The 18327-nt window shown below is 18.3% G+C and overlaps 1 protein-coding gene across 1 annotated transcript; it reads right to left on the bottom strand.

Moving 5' to 3' along the window:
• Positions 1-17768: 17768 nt before the first annotated feature.
• On the bottom strand, positions 17769-17930 carry M431DRAFT_102380 (hypothetical protein; the record flags this gene model as incomplete). Its single annotated transcript, XM_024911430.1, has 1 exon — positions 17769-17930. A coding segment is annotated over one exon (162 nt), but the record flags the coding sequence as incomplete, so codon positions are not given.
• Between the last annotated feature and the right edge of the window lie 397 nt (positions 17931-18327).

Here is an 18327-nt window from a genome sequence, read left to right as displayed (position 1 = left end):
TATTTATTACTATAATAAGTTTAGTAATTATTATTATAATATATTAAAAAGTATAGTATATTATAGTTTACTAAGGGTTTTATAGTATTAATAGCTTAGTTTTCCTTAGGTTTTAGAATAAATATATACTTTTTATTATTATCTTTTTTAAGTACTTAGTAATATTTTTTTATATATTTTTTTTTATAATTATAATATTTAACGTTTTTTTATTATACTTTAATAATACTAAAGTTTATTAATCTTAGTTATTTATTATTAAAAAAAGTAATATAATTATTTTACTTTTTTCATTAGTTAGCTTAATATCCTTAGGTTTACTTAGGTTAAATATTATAAAAATTCCTAGTTTTTTTTTATTTTTATTTTTTTTATTATTCCTAATTATAATTATTAATTTTAATAGCTTTTTAAATATAGTTAATAAAGGTTATTTTTTTATAATTAATTTTAAATAATTTATTTTTAACTTTAGGTTTTATATTATTATAGTAAACCTTTTTCTTAGTTTCCTTAGTTTAATTAACTTTAGTTAATAAGTATAAAAAGGTTAAAGTATACTTACTTAGTAATCCTTTTTAGGTAATAAAATAAAGTTCTTACTTAGCCTTTTATTATTTATTTATAATACTAAAAAACTTCCTAACTTATTTTTAAAATTCTATATACTTAATATAAATTTTTTTAGTTTATATTTTAAGCTTTTTTAAGTTAATTTTTCTTTTTTTATAATTTTATATAATAAATTAAAATTATATTTTATTATCTTTTATAAAGCAGCTAGTTATAAAAATAACTATATTTTTATTATATTTTAATATATAAAGGAAATATTTAAAATAAGTAGTAAGTTTTAAAAAGAATTTATTTATTTTATATAAATCTCTGTTAAAGGGTTTAGGCTTTATTAATTTAAAAACCTTACCTTTTTTTTTTTTTTTTTTAAAAGTCCTAAAGCTATATTTTAAAAGCTTTAAACTTAACCTTTAGTTTATTATAATTAACTTAATTAACTATATTTTTAGCTAGTATATTTTTAAGCTTAATATTACTATTATAATTATTTTAAGCTTTACTTTTATAATTAATATTATTATTTAAAACTCTAAAGCTTATAAACTACTAAGTTCTTAGTATTTTATTACCTATAGGTCTAAGGTAACTGTTTAAATAAAAGTTATTATTATATAATAAACTAGGTTCTATAGGTATTATAAATTAGTTATTTCTAAGGAATAAACCTTAGAGTAGTTTTATAGTTTATATTAATAAAGTAATTAAATTAATAAATAGGTAATTTTATTATTAACTGTAAAGTAAAGTATTTAAATATTTAATTTAATTACTATATATTATAATAATAACTAGCTATTTAAGTATTTTAATAAACAATATAAAGTAAACTTATATACTTAGTTAACTAAGTTAGATTATTAGTAAAGGTTAATAATCCTATTATAGATTATTTTATAGTTTTAATAATCCATTTATAAATCATTAAATTATTATAATAATCTAATAATCTATTCCTAATTACTTAATTAGTCTATTATTTATCTAAAACCGACTACCCTATAGGCCTATTATTGTAACTATAAAAGCCAGGTTGTAATAAAGTGAGTAATTAAGTTTATTATAAACCTTTTTAAAAAAGCCTTAAAATATTATTTTAGTAGTATTTTATATTTTATTACTAAAAAAGAGACTTTTTTAATTCAAAGTCTTTTAAAGCTTTTACTTATATAAAAAAGTAAGGAAATGAATTTATAACCTTTATATATAATATATACTTTCTTTAGCTTCTTAAGTTTAAGGATAATAATAATATTTATATTTTAAAAAAGAAATAAATAGTATTTTATTATTAAGTATTTATAGAAAAGGTTAATTATATATTTACTAATAGTAAACTAAGTAAGCAATAAAAGAGTAACTAATATATTAGTTATATTAAATATAATATTTCTTAATTTTATTATAGCTTTTTTAACCTTTAACTTTAATATTATTTAATCTTAGTAAATATTTTTATTAATAAAAAAGTCCTTTTCCTATAGGTTTATAATATTTTCCTTTATTATTTTATACTTAAAAAGTTTATTTTTAAAAAAAGGTACTTTTTTTATAAAGTTTAAAATACTTTTATCTTTATTTATTAAAAAAGGTAGTTAAAAGTAATTTATTACTTTATACTACTTAATTATTAATTAAATATTTTTAGTTATACTAGCTTCTATTATAATTTTATTTTAGTAATGTAACAAGCTGAGCTCCTATAGTATTAGTATAAGAGGAATTCCCAAGGGATAAACCTTATACTAGGTTTATGTTAGTAAATAGGCCAGGCTGGACTAGTGGGTAATTAATAAAGATAAAAGGGGTTTATTTATACAACTAGTAAATAATACTTTATAGGTATAATTAAGTATTATTCTATATTTACAACTAGCTATTTAAACTATTCTAATAAATAATATAAAGTAAACTTATATATTTAGTTATATTTCTAAAGTAATTATAAGTAATAATTACTATTTATTACTTTTATATAAAAGTAATCCTTTATATATATTACTTTTATATTAAATAACCGTTAATTAGTTCTCAGTCCGTTAGTTATTCCGGAGGTACATATCTATTACATTAGCATAAAATATTAGCTTATAATATAATATCCCCCTCCCGTTAATCTTATCCTTAAGACCAGTTATAAGACCCTAGTATCCCTTATATTAGTGTATTATTATATTTTTTAGTATATAACTTCTTTTATACTATTTATTAATTTATTTTAAAACTTTACTTTATAATCCCCTTATATATATATACTAATATTATACTAGTTAGGCGTTATATAAAACCTTAAGCTTATTCTAAGCCTTACTTTATTAAAGTAAAGCGTAATTAAGTAAATAAAAATTGTAGAAGCTTAGCTAATTAGACTTCCTTAACTAGTTTTATAAAAATACCTTACTTATAATATATTACTTTAGGAAAAGTAAATAAGTATAAGTTTAGTAGTTATTTTATTTAGTATTAGTAGTATATTACTAATAAAAAGGGTTATAATAAAGGTATTATTATATTCTTTTATAAATATTTTATCACGACCCAACACTTATGGTTGCGACAATGGTCCAACCGACCAGGTGCAACCGGATTAACTATAATCTAAGTAGCTAATTAGACTCCGCTCGTCTTACTTATTTAACAAGCTCAGCGAGCTTATGCTCTTTATGCTTATCTTACGAACTATATAAGCCTAGATTTAACTAAGTATATAAATCTTATTTATACGCTTATTTAAAATAGTTTAAATAGCTAGTTATAAATATAAAATAACGCTTAATTATACCTATAGAGTATTATTTACTAGTTATATAAATAAACCTTTTTTATTTTTATTAATTACTTACTAGTTTAGCCTAGTCTATTTACTAATATAAACCTAGTATAAAGTTTATTTTTTAAGAATTCCTCTTATACTAATACTATAGGAGCTTAGCTTATTATACGTTTATAACTTTTATTTAAAGGTTACCTTAGACTATAGGTAATATTATTATAAAAATACTTAATAATTAAATTTTATATATTAAACGTAGAAATAAATTAAGAAAGCGAAGTCTAGAGTATATACAGAAGTAATATTAAAATTTTAGATTTATTTAAAAAAACTACTAAAATAATAAATCCTAATATAAAAGGAATTATAACTCCTTAACTACTACTAGTTAATAATACTAAAGTATAATAGCGCTTCCTAGACTTTAAAGCTTTAGTTACCTATATAAAATAAACTATTAAGGACTAATAAAATACTATTAATATATTTAATAAATAACTTAATGCTTAATAGTAATAATAAAGGTAACTACCTGCAGCTTAAGGCTAGCAGGGAGGTTTTTATAAAAAGGAACTAAGTAAGATTATTAAGCTACCTTTGCTAATACTATTTAATAAGGACTTATAAAAAATTAAAGAATTCTTTATAGATATAAAGTCCTATTTTAAATACTTTTTAACTACTATAGCCCCACTGGAATAATAAGTTAGTATTATAGGAAGTTAACTTATTAAAGGACCTAAGAATTAATTTAAACTATACCTTTAAGACTTTAAGTAATATAACTAAGTTAAAAGAAAGGCTATTACTAATGTACTTTTTAATAAATATAAAGAATTTAAAAACTAACTTAAGGCGTTATTTAGCTAAATTAATAAAAAAAAGGAAGTAGAAAACGTACTACTAAAACTCTAATAATAAGGCGTATATATTAAATATATTACTAAGTTTATTTAAATTTATATTAAAATAAACTTTAAAAATATAGCTAAAAAGATATTATACTATTAAAGATTAAAATTAAAAGTAAAAAATAAACTAGCATAAGATAATCTTCTGGCTACGTTTAAAGTACTCTTTAAAAAAGCTAGTTATATTAATAATTAATAATTTAAATAATAGAAAAAAAAGTAAGCTAAAAAAGGAGAAAATAATAAAGTATACTACTGCCTTTAATATTATATTAATTAAAGTAAGAAATATAACTTAGCTTTTTTAAATAATAAAAAACTAAAACTAATAAATCTAAATATTATTAACATCTGTAAGTTTATGGGCAAATATAATTACTATAGTAAAACAGGCTATAAAGAAAAAGACTACTAAAGTAAATATAAAAAACCTAATAATTTTAAAAAATCTACTTATAAAAATAAAAAGTTTAATAAGGTTTAAATTAATATTATTAAAACTATACTTTATAACTTACTTAGTTAGACTAGCTGCTATAATAATTAATATTTTATACATAAGGAAGAAAAAGAAATAATAAAGTAGTACCCTAAGGTACTTAAAAAAAAGCAGCTAAGATAAATTATAGTTAATACTATAACTTCTAAAAAAGCTAAATAATAACTAAAAGATAAGGTTAACAGCAACTGGCCTACCCCTATAACTTAGGAAAAATATAAAGCTAATAAGGTATAAGCTAAAGCCCTTAATATTCTACTTATAAAAAAAAAAAAAAATAAGAAAATACCTTTATTTATAAATAAGAAGAAGAGTATAGGAAAAATTAAAAATATATTAACTTTAATATTTTAAAATTATATATAAACTATAGATTATAAAAACCCTAGGGACTAAACTACCTTTATAAATAAGAACCCTTTAACTATAACTTAGAAAGGATAGAAATATATAACTTAAGTGAATTTTAATAAATATTTAAATAGTATAGAATTACCTAGTAATAAATATTAAGTAATAATAGGTTAGCGGAATGCGCTAATATAAACCTTTACTACCTTATTATAACTAAAGATTAGTTCCTTAAATAGGAAGAAATATAGCTTATATATAATACCCTATTTACGGAAGGCTATAGGTATTTAATAGTAAAATAATATTATAAAATACTATATAAAAAACACTAGGAATAAAAGATTTATAATTAGTACTTCTAAATCTAATATAAAAACCTATATAATAAAAATTATATAGAAATTAATTTAAATTAGTACCTTAACTAAAAATATAGATAATACTTTAATAATAAGGTTAAAGAATAATATATATAAAAGAAAGCCTATCCTAAAACTAATCCCCTATAATATAAAGATAAATATTATAAAAAGTATTATAAAGAAAAAGAAAAGTATATTTAACTCCAATATTAGTTATATTATAATAGATTTAACTTTAAGACCTATAATAAGGGTAATACTTATAAAAAGGATATTAAATACTTTTATAAATACTATATTAATAAGATTAATATTAATAAGTACTAATAATATTAAAAACTTTAATAATAATAATAATAATAATAAATAAGTAAAAATCTTAATATTATTACTAAAAATAATTATAATTTTAATTAAAAAAAAATATATATAAATTAATATAGTTAAAATAACTAAAATAAAAAAACTTAGAATTAATATATAACTTAATAATAGTACTATTATTATATATATTAACAGTAGAGCAGACTATAACTTAATCTTACTATAACTAATTAAAAAACTGCAAATCCCTATTTAAAAAAAAAAATAAGCGCTGTAAATTATAAGCGTTATAGAAGCAGAAATAGAAGAAAGACTTATTAAATATAAAATTAATTATTTCCCTGTAATTATTAATAAGAATACCTATAATATTTAATTCAGTATTTTAAATATACTAAAAAATAATATTCTTTTAGACTATCCCTGGTTACTTAATAATAACCCTATTATTTAATAAAAGATTAAGAAGGTCTATTAGGATATTAAGGATATACCTAAATATTAACTATACTAAAGAAAACGAAAGGGTAAAGTTATACTACCGGAAGAACTAGAATCCTCTGTATTAACTACGAAGAAAATAAAAATAGTTAGGTTTAAAAAAAATAAATTACTAGTACTACTATAATATAATAAATAATATAAAAAAGCAGAACATATCTGTATTAATAAAATTATAATATAATTTAAAAATAAACTAGTAATACTTAATAATACACTAGGTAAAATATAAGAAAAAAAGAAATTAGGAGAACTTAATAATACTCTTACTAAAATACTTTACTAATATAGGAAGTTCCGAAAACTATATAAAGTAATATTAAATACTAGGTTACTACTATACTTACAGTAGGACTATTATATTAAATTAATAAATAGAAAATAACCTAAGACCTATAAGATTTATAACTTTAATAAAAAAAAGCTTAAGACTTTAAAAGAATAGTTAAATAAATAGTTAAAAAAAGGATATATCTAAGTTTTTAATTTATTAGCAGAATACCCTGTAATATTTATACTAAAGAAAAATAAGAAGTTATAATTAATTATTAACTACTAATAACTTAATAAAATTACTATTAAAAATTAAATACTACTACCGCTGATCTCTAAAATTAAAGATAGGCTAGCTATTGTAAAATAGTTTACAGCTTTTAACCTAAAAGGAGCCTATAACCTTATCTAAATTAAAAAAGGAGATAAATAAAAAACAGTATTTAAAATATACTATAGGCTATTTAAATATTTAATTATACCCTTTAGACTTACTAATACACCAGCTACGTTCTAAAGAATAATTAATAAAATCCTTAAGGAATATATTAATAAGTTTATTATTATCTACCTTAATAATATATTAATCTACTCTAACACCTTAAAAAAATATAAATAATATATATATTAAGTTTTAAAAACACTATAAATAATAAACTTACTAATAGAATTAAAAAAATACTAATTTTATATTTAAAAAGTTAACTTTTTAAAATATATTATCTTACTAAGATAAATTAACATAAACCTTACTAAAATAGCAGTTATTAAAGAATAAAAGATCTTTAAAACTATAAAAGAAGTATAAAGCTTCCTTAGTTTAGTAAATTACTACTAAAGGTTTATTAAAAACTATAATAAAATTATAATACTACTTACAGATTTTATTAAAAAAGATTTTAATAATAAAGTTATAAAAAACTAACTTATTAAATATATAGGGAAGGCCTTAGAAGCCTTTAAAGCGCTTTAAGAAGCTATTACTAATATACTAGTACTATAAATATATAACCTTAAGAGGCCTATTATTATTAAAACGGATACCTTAAACTACGTAATTAAAGGAGTTTTTAGCTAATAAAATAATAAAGGAATATTATATTTAGTAGCCTTCTTTTTTAAAAAACTCTATAGCCTTAAACTATAATACTTTACCTATAATTAAAAACTTATAGCTATTTTTAAAATATTTAAAGAATAAAGATTATACTTATTAGGTAATAAGTATAAAATTACTATATATTTTAACTATAAGAATTTTATAAATTTTATTATAAAAGAAATAAATATTTTTATATAGTAAAAAAAGTATCTTAGGCTTATAGCTAAGTATAACTTTAAAATTATACTTTATAAAAGATTAGAAAATAGTTAAGTAAATATTTTTAGCTATAGAGAAAACTATTTTAAACTAATACTAAAACTTACTTTACTAATATTTTAAAAAATAGTAGAAAGGTACTATAAATTAATAATTATTAATACTCTCTTTATAATTAAAGATAAAAACCTTATCCTTAATAAAATTAAAAATAAAGTTAGTAATTAAATACTAGACTAATTTCTTAAAGATATAACCTTTACAGAAGGAATTTTATATTAAAATAATAAAATCTAGGTATTAGAATTACTGTAGAAAGAAGTAATAAAGATAGTCTATAAGTATCTGCTATATAAATATAAGGGAGTTACTAAAATACTATAATAAGTATAATAGTATTATACTTTTATAAGTATAAAGAAAGTTATTAAAGGAATTATTTAATTATATATTTTATACATAAAAACGAAGTCTAGTTAATAAAAACCTTATAGTAAATTATAACTATTACTAATACTAAAGTACCCTTAGAGCTTTATTTTATTTAATTATATTATTAAGTTACTATTATTAAAGGAATTAATAATAAATATTATATATAATAGTATCTTTGTTATTATTAATAGATTAATAAAATAAGGTATTTTTATTTTATATAAAAAAGGGAGTATAGTAAAAGAATTAGGTTATATAATATAAAAGTATATAGCCTTAAAATATAAATTACCTATAGAAATTATTTCTGATAAAGAATTAATATTTATATTTAAATATTAGTAAAGCGCTATAGTAAAAATAGGAATAAACTATAAGGTTAATACCGTTTACTACCCTTAAATAGATAGATAAACGAAACGTATTAACTAAATTATTAAAGTATACTTATAAAGTTATATTAACTTTAACTAAAATAATTAAGTTAAGCACTTACTAAATATAGAATTCTCCTATAATAATTTAATCTCGGAATTAATAAAACTTTTATTATTTTACGCTAATAAAGAATATTATTTATAAACGTATAAAATACTGCGGAAGGGAGAAGATATATAGAAAGCTATACTTAAAATAAATAAGCTTAAAAAACTATATTAAAAACTACGTATATAACTTAAACTTATATAAAAATATATAAAGAAGTATATAAATAGAAAAAAGCTTAAAGGACTAACCCTTTAAGAGGAAGATATAATCTACCTACTTTAATATACTTAAGGAGAAAAATAAGCTAATATTAAGATAAATAAGCTAAGTAATAAACTAAACTATAAAAAAGTTAGGCTTTATAAAATTTTTAAAAAAATCAGTAAAGTTAATTATAAATTAAACCTCTTAGAATAACTAAATAAATAAAGAAAACTAATATACCTAATTTTTTATATCTTACTATTAAAAAAAGCATTAATAAATAAAGATACTAGAGAACTTATTATAAATAAAATTATTATTTAAGGCAAAGAACTTAAATATAAGGTTAATAAAATAATATTACTAAAAATAAATAAAATAATTAATAAACTCTAATACTTAGTAAAATAAAAAGAATATAATAAAGACGTAAACAGCTAGGAACCTAAAAGCAATTTTAAAAACGCTAACACTACCCTAAAAACCTTTTAAAATAAACTCCATAAGTAATTATAAATATAACAAAAACCTATATAAGAAAAACCTAAATAACCTATAAAACCACCTAAGATAATAATAAAAGAACACCCCTTATTAATATAAGAAGATTAAGATTTAAAAACCCTAAATTAATATTAAAAAAGAAATTAACATCAGCAGCCTCTAGACCTAAAGTTACAGAATTAGTTAAATTAGGTAATAATATTTTAGCCTAACGTAAGGCCTCCGCTTCCCATACTTAACCCTATCTAACTTATCTAAGTTATTAATACCCCGTATAATAGTATATATTATTTTTTAATATTATTATTTCTTCTCCTTACAAAAGCGTTTAACTTTTACACTAGCTAAATAAAGATACTTAAGCTCTTACTTATACTCTTCTTCAGCTACCTTAATCTTTACTTCTAACTTAATATATTAAGCAGCTACCTTATAAAATTATATAAGAGAAAGTTATTTAATATTATAAAAGGACTTTTAACTAATAATATAAGCTAAGTAATAAAAGAATTCACCCTTTAAGAAAAAATACTCTATACCTAAAGACTTATAAAAAGAATATTTATTTATTTTAACTAAGTAAAATAATATTAATAAGTAAAAATTACTATACTACTCTTGCTTATTAGTTTTACGCTCCTTAGATTTAGTTAATATAATTATAATAATTAAATACTAAATAAATAAAAAATAAAAAAATAAGGTAAAGGACTTATAAGAATAGGAAGTAAGTTACTTATACTATAAAAAGCAAGGTCTTAAGGATAAGACCAACGGGAGGGGGATATTATATTATAACCTAATACTTATAGTCACAATAATAGTCCAACCAACCAGGTATAACTAGATTAACTATAATCTAAGTAGCCAATCAGACTCCGCTCATCTCACTTATTTAATAAGCTTAGCGAGCTTATACTCTTTATACTTATCTTACAAGCTATATAAGCCTAGATTTAACTAGGTATATAAATCTTATTTATACACTTGTTTAAAATAGTTTAAATAGCTAGTTGTAAATACAGAATAACGCTTAATTATACCTACAGAGTATTATTTACTGGTTATATAAATAAACCCCTTTTATCCTTATTAATTGCCCGCTAGTTTAGCCTGGCCTATCCGCTAACATAAACCTAGTATAAGGTTTATCCCTTAGGAATTCCTCTTATACTAACACTATAGGAGCTCAGCTTATTATATATTTTATTTTCCTTAATTTATAATTTATTACTAATTATTTTTATAATTACTTATTTTTAAAAAAACTATAAAAAGTATTTTATATAAAAGTAAAAGGCTAAGGTAGCTTTTACTAAGGTACTTACTTACCTTTAGTAAATTTATTACTTAAAGTAGAAAGTAAAGGAGAAGGGTAATAAAGTTTTTAATTATAATATAAAGTTATTAAATATATAAGACGGTATTATATAATAAAAGTCTAGTATTACCTTAGACGCTTAGTTTATTAACGTAGTTAACGTCTTTAACCTAAGTTTCCTAAATAATTTTCTATAGCCTAAGGGTATATCTATAGTTTCTAGTAGACCTTCTTTTAAACTTACTTAAGGCTGTCTAGGAGTTTGTAAAGTTTTTAGTAGGTTCCTAGCTATTTATACTTTTATTATATTCTTTTTATTTTACTAAGTATTAGAGTTTATTAGTTTTAGGATTTATTTTTAATAATATTATTTTATTAATTTTATATTTAAGCTTTTTACCTTTAATAATAATTTTATTTATAATAAGTTCTTTAGTATTTTTATTTATTAATACCTTTTTTAATAGTAAAATATAAAAAATTAGGTATATTAGTTTTCCTTATTTATTTAGTTATTCTAGGAGGTTTAGTTTATAATTAACTTCTCTAATTTTCTTTAGAATTTTATAAAGTCTAACTTTCTTATAGTTTAACTTATTACTTAGCCTATTTATTTTAATATTAACTTATTTTTTTCCTTAAGTATATTAAAATAGGTAGATTATATTTCCTTCCTAAAGAGTTAATCCTCTAAGCCTTTTTTTATTTATATACTTCTTTATATATTTTTATATAAGTTTAAGTTATATACGTAGTTCTTAATATAGGTTTTTAAGCTTATTTATTTTAAGTATAGTTTTTTATATATCTTCTCCCTTTTATAATATTTAGTATGCTTATAAATAATACCCCTTATTAATATAAAATAGTAAAAGCTTTATTAATTCTAAAACTAAATTATTATAGGAGAATTTTACATTAGGTAAGTGCTTAACCTAGTTATTTTAATTAAAGTTAATATAGCTTTATAAGTATACTTCGACGATTTAGTTAATGTATTTTATTTACCTATTTATTTAAGGGTAGTAAGCGGTACTGGCCTTATAGTTTATATTTATTTTTATTATAGCGCTTTACTAATACTTAAATATAAACGTTAATCTTTTATTAAAGATAATTTCTATAGGTAATTTATATTTTAAGGCTATATACTTTTATATTATATAGCCTAATTCTTTTACTATACTTCCTTTTTTATATAAAATAAAAATACCTTATTTTATTAATTTATTAATAATAATAAAAATACTATTATATATTATATTTATTATTAATTTTTTTAATAGTAGTAATTTAATAATATAATTAAATAAAATAAAGCTTTAAAAGTACTTTAGTATTAGTAATAGTTATAATTTACTATAAGGTTTTTATTAACTAGACTTTATTTTTATATATAAGATATATAATTAAATAATTCCTTTAATAACTTTTTTTATACTTATAAAAGTATAATATTATTATATTTATTATAATATTTTAGTAACTCCTTTATGTTTATATAGTAAATACTTATAAACCGTTTTTATTACTTCTTTTTATAGTAATTCTAATACCTAGATTTTCTTATTTTAATATAGGACTTCTTTTATAAAGGTTATATCTTTAAGAAATTAGTTTAGTATTTAATTATTAATTTTATCCTTAATTTTATTAAAGATAGGGTTTTTATTTTTAATTATAAAAAGGGTGTTAATAATTATTAATTTATAATACCTTTTTATTATTTTTTAAAATATTAGTAAAATAAGTTTTAGTATTAGTTTAAAGTAGTTTTCTCTATAGCTAAAAGTATTTACTTAATTATTTTCTAATCTTTTATAAGGTATAATCTTAAAGTTATATTTAACTATAAGCTAAAAATACTTTTTTTACTATATAAAAATATTTATTTTTTTTATAGCTAAGCTTATAAAATTCTTATAATTAAAATATATAGTAATTTTATATTTATTACTTAATAAGTATAATCTTTATTTTTTAAATACTTTAAAGATAGCTATAAGTTCTTAGTTATATATAGAATATTATAACTTAGGACTATAGAGTTTCTTAGAGAAAAAGGTTACTAAATATAGTATTTCTTTATTATCTTATTAGCTAAGAACTCCTCTAATTATATAATTTAAGGTATTTATTTTAATAATAATAGGCCTTTTAGGGTTATATATTTATAGTACTAGTACATTAGTAATAGCTTTTTAAAGTACCTTAAAGGCTTTTAGGGCCTTCTTTATATATTTAATTAGTTAATTTTTCTTAACTTTATTATTAAAATCCTTTTTAATAAAATCTATAAGTAGTATTATAATTTTACTATAGTTTTTAATAAACCTTTAGTAGTAATTTACTAAACTAAAAAAGTTTTATATTTTTTTTATAGTTTCGGGGACCTTTATTCTTTAATAGTTATTATTTTAGTAAAGGTTATTTTAATTTATTTTAGTAAAATAATATATTTTAAAAAGTTAACTTTCTAGATATAAAACTGGTATTTCTCTAGTTTTACTAGTAAGTTTACTACTTACAGTATTTCTAAGACTTAATATATATATTATTTATATTTTTCTAAGGTATTAGAGTAGATTAATATATTGTTAAGGTAGATAATAATAAACCTATTAATATATTCCTTAAGGACTTTATTAATTATTCTTTAGAATATAGCTAATGTATTAGTAAGTTTAAAGGGTATAATTAAATATTTAAATAATCTATAGTATATTTTAAATATTATTTTCTATTTATTCTTTTCCTTAATTTAGATAAGGTTATAGGCTTTTTTAGGTTAAAAGCTATAAATTATTTTATAGTAGTTAGCCTATTTTTAATTTTTAAAATTAGTAGTAGCAGTATTTAATCTTTAATAGTAATTTTATTAAGTTATTAATAGTTAATAATTAATTATAACTTTTTATTTTTCTTTAGTATAAATATTATAAAGTATCTTATTAATAAATTAAAAACCTAAATATATTTTTTTTCTAATTATTTATTTAACTATTCCGTTAGAGTTTTAAGCTTTTTTTTATTAAGGTTGTAAATCTTATAGGTCTTAGGTTATTTTCCGTTTACTAACTTAGTATAGTAATCCTATTATAAGTATAATAGTAACCTAGTGTTTAATATTACCTTATATAGCTTTTAAAACTTCTTATATTAGTAAGGTATTTTAGTAAAAGTATTATTAAATTCTCCTAATTCCTCCTTTTCTTATACTTTATTTAGTATATTATTAAGTACTACTAACTTATTTTTAAATTATATTATAATTTTATTAATGTAAATATATTTTACTTTCTTATATTATTTATTATATTATAGTAGTATTAGCAATTTATTTTTTTTAAACCTAACTATTTTTATTTTCTTTATAATTAGCATAAAGAATTCTAGTTGTTTTAGTAGTATAGCTTTATTTTTTTATTTTTTTTAATATAATTAATATTTAAATATATCCTTAATATCCTAATAAACCTTCTTAGTCTTTTATTAAATAATAAGGTTATTATTAAGTAACTAGGGATAGCCTAAAAAAATATTATTTTTTAGTATATTTAAAATACTAAATTAAATATTATAGGTATTTTTATTAATAATTACGGAAAGATAATTAATCTTATATTTAATAAGTCCTTCTTTTACTTTTACTTCTATAACGCTTATAATTTATAATACTTATTCTTTTTATTCAATAGGGATTTATAATTCTTTAATTAATTATAGTAAAATTAAATTATAATTTACTCTGCTATTAATATATATAGTAATAGTATTATTATTAAGTTATATATTTACTTTAAGTTTCTTTATTCTAGTTATTTTAATTATATTAATTTATATATTTTTTTTTTAGTTAAGATTATCATTATCTTTAATAATAATATTAAAATCCTTACTTATTTATTATTATTTTTATTATTATTAAAGTTTTTAGTATTATTAGTACTTATTAGTATTAATTTTATTAATATAATATTTATAAAAGTATTTAATATTTTTTTTATAAATATTACCTTTATTATAGATCTTAAAGTTAAATCTATTATAATATAATTAATATTAAAGTTAAATATACTTTTCTTTTTCTCTATAATACTTTCTATAATATTTATCCTTATATTATAGCAGGTTAATTTTAAAATAAGCTTCCCTTTATATATACTACTCTTTAACCTTATAGTTAAAGTACTATTTATATCCTTAGTTAAGGTACTAATTTAAATTAACTTCTATATAAATTTTATTATATAGGTTTCCGTATTAAATCTAAAGGTGTTAATTATAAATTTTTTATTTTTAATATTTTTTATATAATACTTTATAGTATTATTTTACTATTAAATACCCGTAGTCTTTTATAAATAAGGTATTATATATAAGCTATATTTTTTTTTATTTAAAGAACTAATCTTTAATTATAATAGGGTAATAGAGGTTTACATTAGCGTATTCCGCTAATTTATTATTACTTAGCGCTTATTACTAAATAATTCTATATTATTAAAGTATTTATTAGAATTTACTTAAGTTATATATTTCTATCCTTTTTAATTTATAGTTAAAGGGTTTTTATTTATAAAGGTAATTTAGTCCCTAGGGTTTTTATAATCTATAGTTTATGTATAATTCTAAAATATTAAGGTTAATATATCCTTAATTTTTCTTATACTTTTCTTCCTATCTATAAATAAAGGTATTTTTTTATTCTTTTTCTTCTTTTATAAGTAGAATATTAAGGGCTTTAGATTATATTTTATTAACTTTATATTCTTCCTAAGTTATAGGGGTAGGCTAGTTATTGTTAACTTTATCTTTAGCTTCTTTAAAAGTTATAGTATTAACTATAATTTATTTTAGCTACTTTCTCTTAGGTACTTTAAGGTACTACTTTATTATTTCCTTTTTTTCCTTATATATAAAATATTAATTATTATAGCAGCTGGTTTAACTAAGTAAGTTATAAGGTATAGTTTTAATAATATTAATCTAAACCTTATTAAACTTTTTATTTTTATAAGTAGATTTTCTAAAATAATTAGGTTTTTTATATTTACTTTAGTAATCCTTTTCTTTATAGCTTATTTTACTATAGTAGTTATATTTACTCATAAACTTATAAATATTAATAGTATTTAAATCTATTAATCTTAGTTTTTTATTATTTAATAAAGCTAAGTTACGTTTTTTACTTTAATTAATATAATATTAAAGGCAGTAGTATACTTTATTATTTCCTCCTTTTTTAGCTTACTTTTCTTTCTATTATTTAAATTATTAGTTATTAATATAACTAACTTTTTTAAAAAGTACTTTAAATATAGCTAAAAGATTATCTTATACTAGTTTATTTTTTACTTTTAATTTTAATCTTTAGTAATATAATATTTTTTTAGCTATATCTTTAAGGTTTATTTTAGTATAGGTTTAAATAAACTTAGTAGTATATTTAGTATATATACCTTATTATTAAAGTTTTAGTAATATATTTTCTATTTCTTTTTCTTTATTAATTTAACTAAATAATACCTTAAGTTAGTCTTTAAATTCTTAATATTTATTAAAAAGTATATTAATAATAGCCTTTTTTTTAGCTTAGTTATATTACTTAAAGTCTTAAAGGTATAGTTTAAACTAATTCTTAGGTCCTTTAATAAGTTAGCTTTCTATAATACTAACTTATTATTCCAGCGGGGCTATAGTAGTTAAAAAGTACCTAAAATAGGACATTATATTTATAAAAAATCCTTTAATCTTTTATAAATTTTTATTAAATAGGGTTAGTAAAGGTAGTTTAATAATTTCCCCTGGTTCTTTTTTATAAAGACCTTTTTATTAGCCTTAAGCTGCAGGTAGTTACCTTTATTATTACTATTAAGCATTAAGTTATTTATTAAGTATATTAATAATATTTTATTAGTCCTTAATAGTTTATTTTATATAGGTAACTAAGGCTTTAAAGTTTAAAAAGCGCTATTATACTTTAGTATTATTAACTAGTAGTAGTTAAGGGGTTATAATTTCTTCTATATTAGGATTTATTATTTTAGTAGTTTCTTTAAATAAGTTTAAAATTTTAATATTACTTTCGTATATACTTTAAACTTTACTTTTTTAATTTATTCTTATATTTAATATATAAAATTTAACTATTTAATATCCTTATAATAATATTACCTATAGTCTAAGGTAACCTCTAAATAAGAGTTATAAATATATAATAAGCTAAGCTTCTATAGTATTAGTATAAGAGAAATTCCTAAAGGATAAACTTTATATTAGGTTTATATTAGCAAATAGGCTAGGCTAAACTAGTAAGTAATTAATAAAAATAAAAGGGGTTTATTTATATAACTAGTAGATAATACTTTATAGGTATAATTAAGTATTATTCTATATTTACAACTAGCTATTTAAACTATTTTAATAAGTAATATAAAGTAAACTTATATATTTAATTATATTTCTGGAGTAATCGTAAGTAATAATTACTATTTATTGGTTTTATATAAGAGCGATCCTTTGTATACGTCGCTTTTATATTAAATAACTGTTGATTAATTCTCGGTCCGTTGGTTATTCCGGAGGTACGTACCTGTTACGTTAGCATGAGATGTAGGCTTATAATAAGTAAGTTTATTTATTATAGTATATAGTATTTTTAAAAGCTTTATAAACTCTTTTATAAATAAAAAAGCTATTTACTATTTTTTTATAAGTTTTATAAGCTATTTTATATTTCTTTAACTATTATAAGATATTATAACTATTTTAATACTTAGTTTTACTAACTACTTTTATAACTTATTTAAATAAATTCTATAAGGCTTAAGTATATTTATTTAAGTTAATTTTTAATAATATAGTTAAATTAATTATAGAAAAGGTTTAAGTAAAAAAGTATATAAGTAAGCTAAAGTTTTTTTAATATTTTATTAAAATATATTTTTTCCTTACCTTTAAGGTTATTTTTAAAAGCTTAAATAAGTTTATAATTACTATATAGTAATTTAATTTTATATTAAGGGAATATTTAACTTTAGTTAACGTAAGGTAGTTTATATAAACTAAGTTAATATATTTTCCTAAGTATTAAATAAGCATATTTATTAAAGTTAAAAGAAGATTATACTTTTCTACCTATTTTATAATTTTATTACCTACTAGATCTATACTTTTACCTAGGTTTTAAACTTAATATAAGGTATTAAAATTACCTATAATAATTAAGTAAGGGGGGAGAGAATTTTATTTAATTAAAGTTTTTATAATTAAGTTTACTAAGGTCTTTTAGTAAATATTAATAATAGTATATTTATATACTTTTATTTAATATATATATTTATTTTTTAAGCCTAGGGGAAAAAGTTATTTATTAAGGAGGTTTAAAAAGATTTTAATAAATATAAAAACTAAGGGTTTAGTATTTTTTTAATTATTTAAGGGGTTATATACTTAATATTTAAGGTAATTTTTAATTTAC

This window comes from Trichoderma harzianum (assembly GCF_003025095.1).
Source record: "Trichoderma harzianum CBS 226.95 unplaced genomic scaffold M431scaffold_62, whole genome shotgun sequence".
Classification (NCBI taxonomy): Eukaryota; Fungi; Ascomycota; class Sordariomycetes; order Hypocreales; family Hypocreaceae; genus Trichoderma; species Trichoderma harzianum.
The sequence above is the reverse complement of the archived record's forward strand: the minus strand, read 5'-3'. Positions and strand labels throughout refer to the sequence as shown.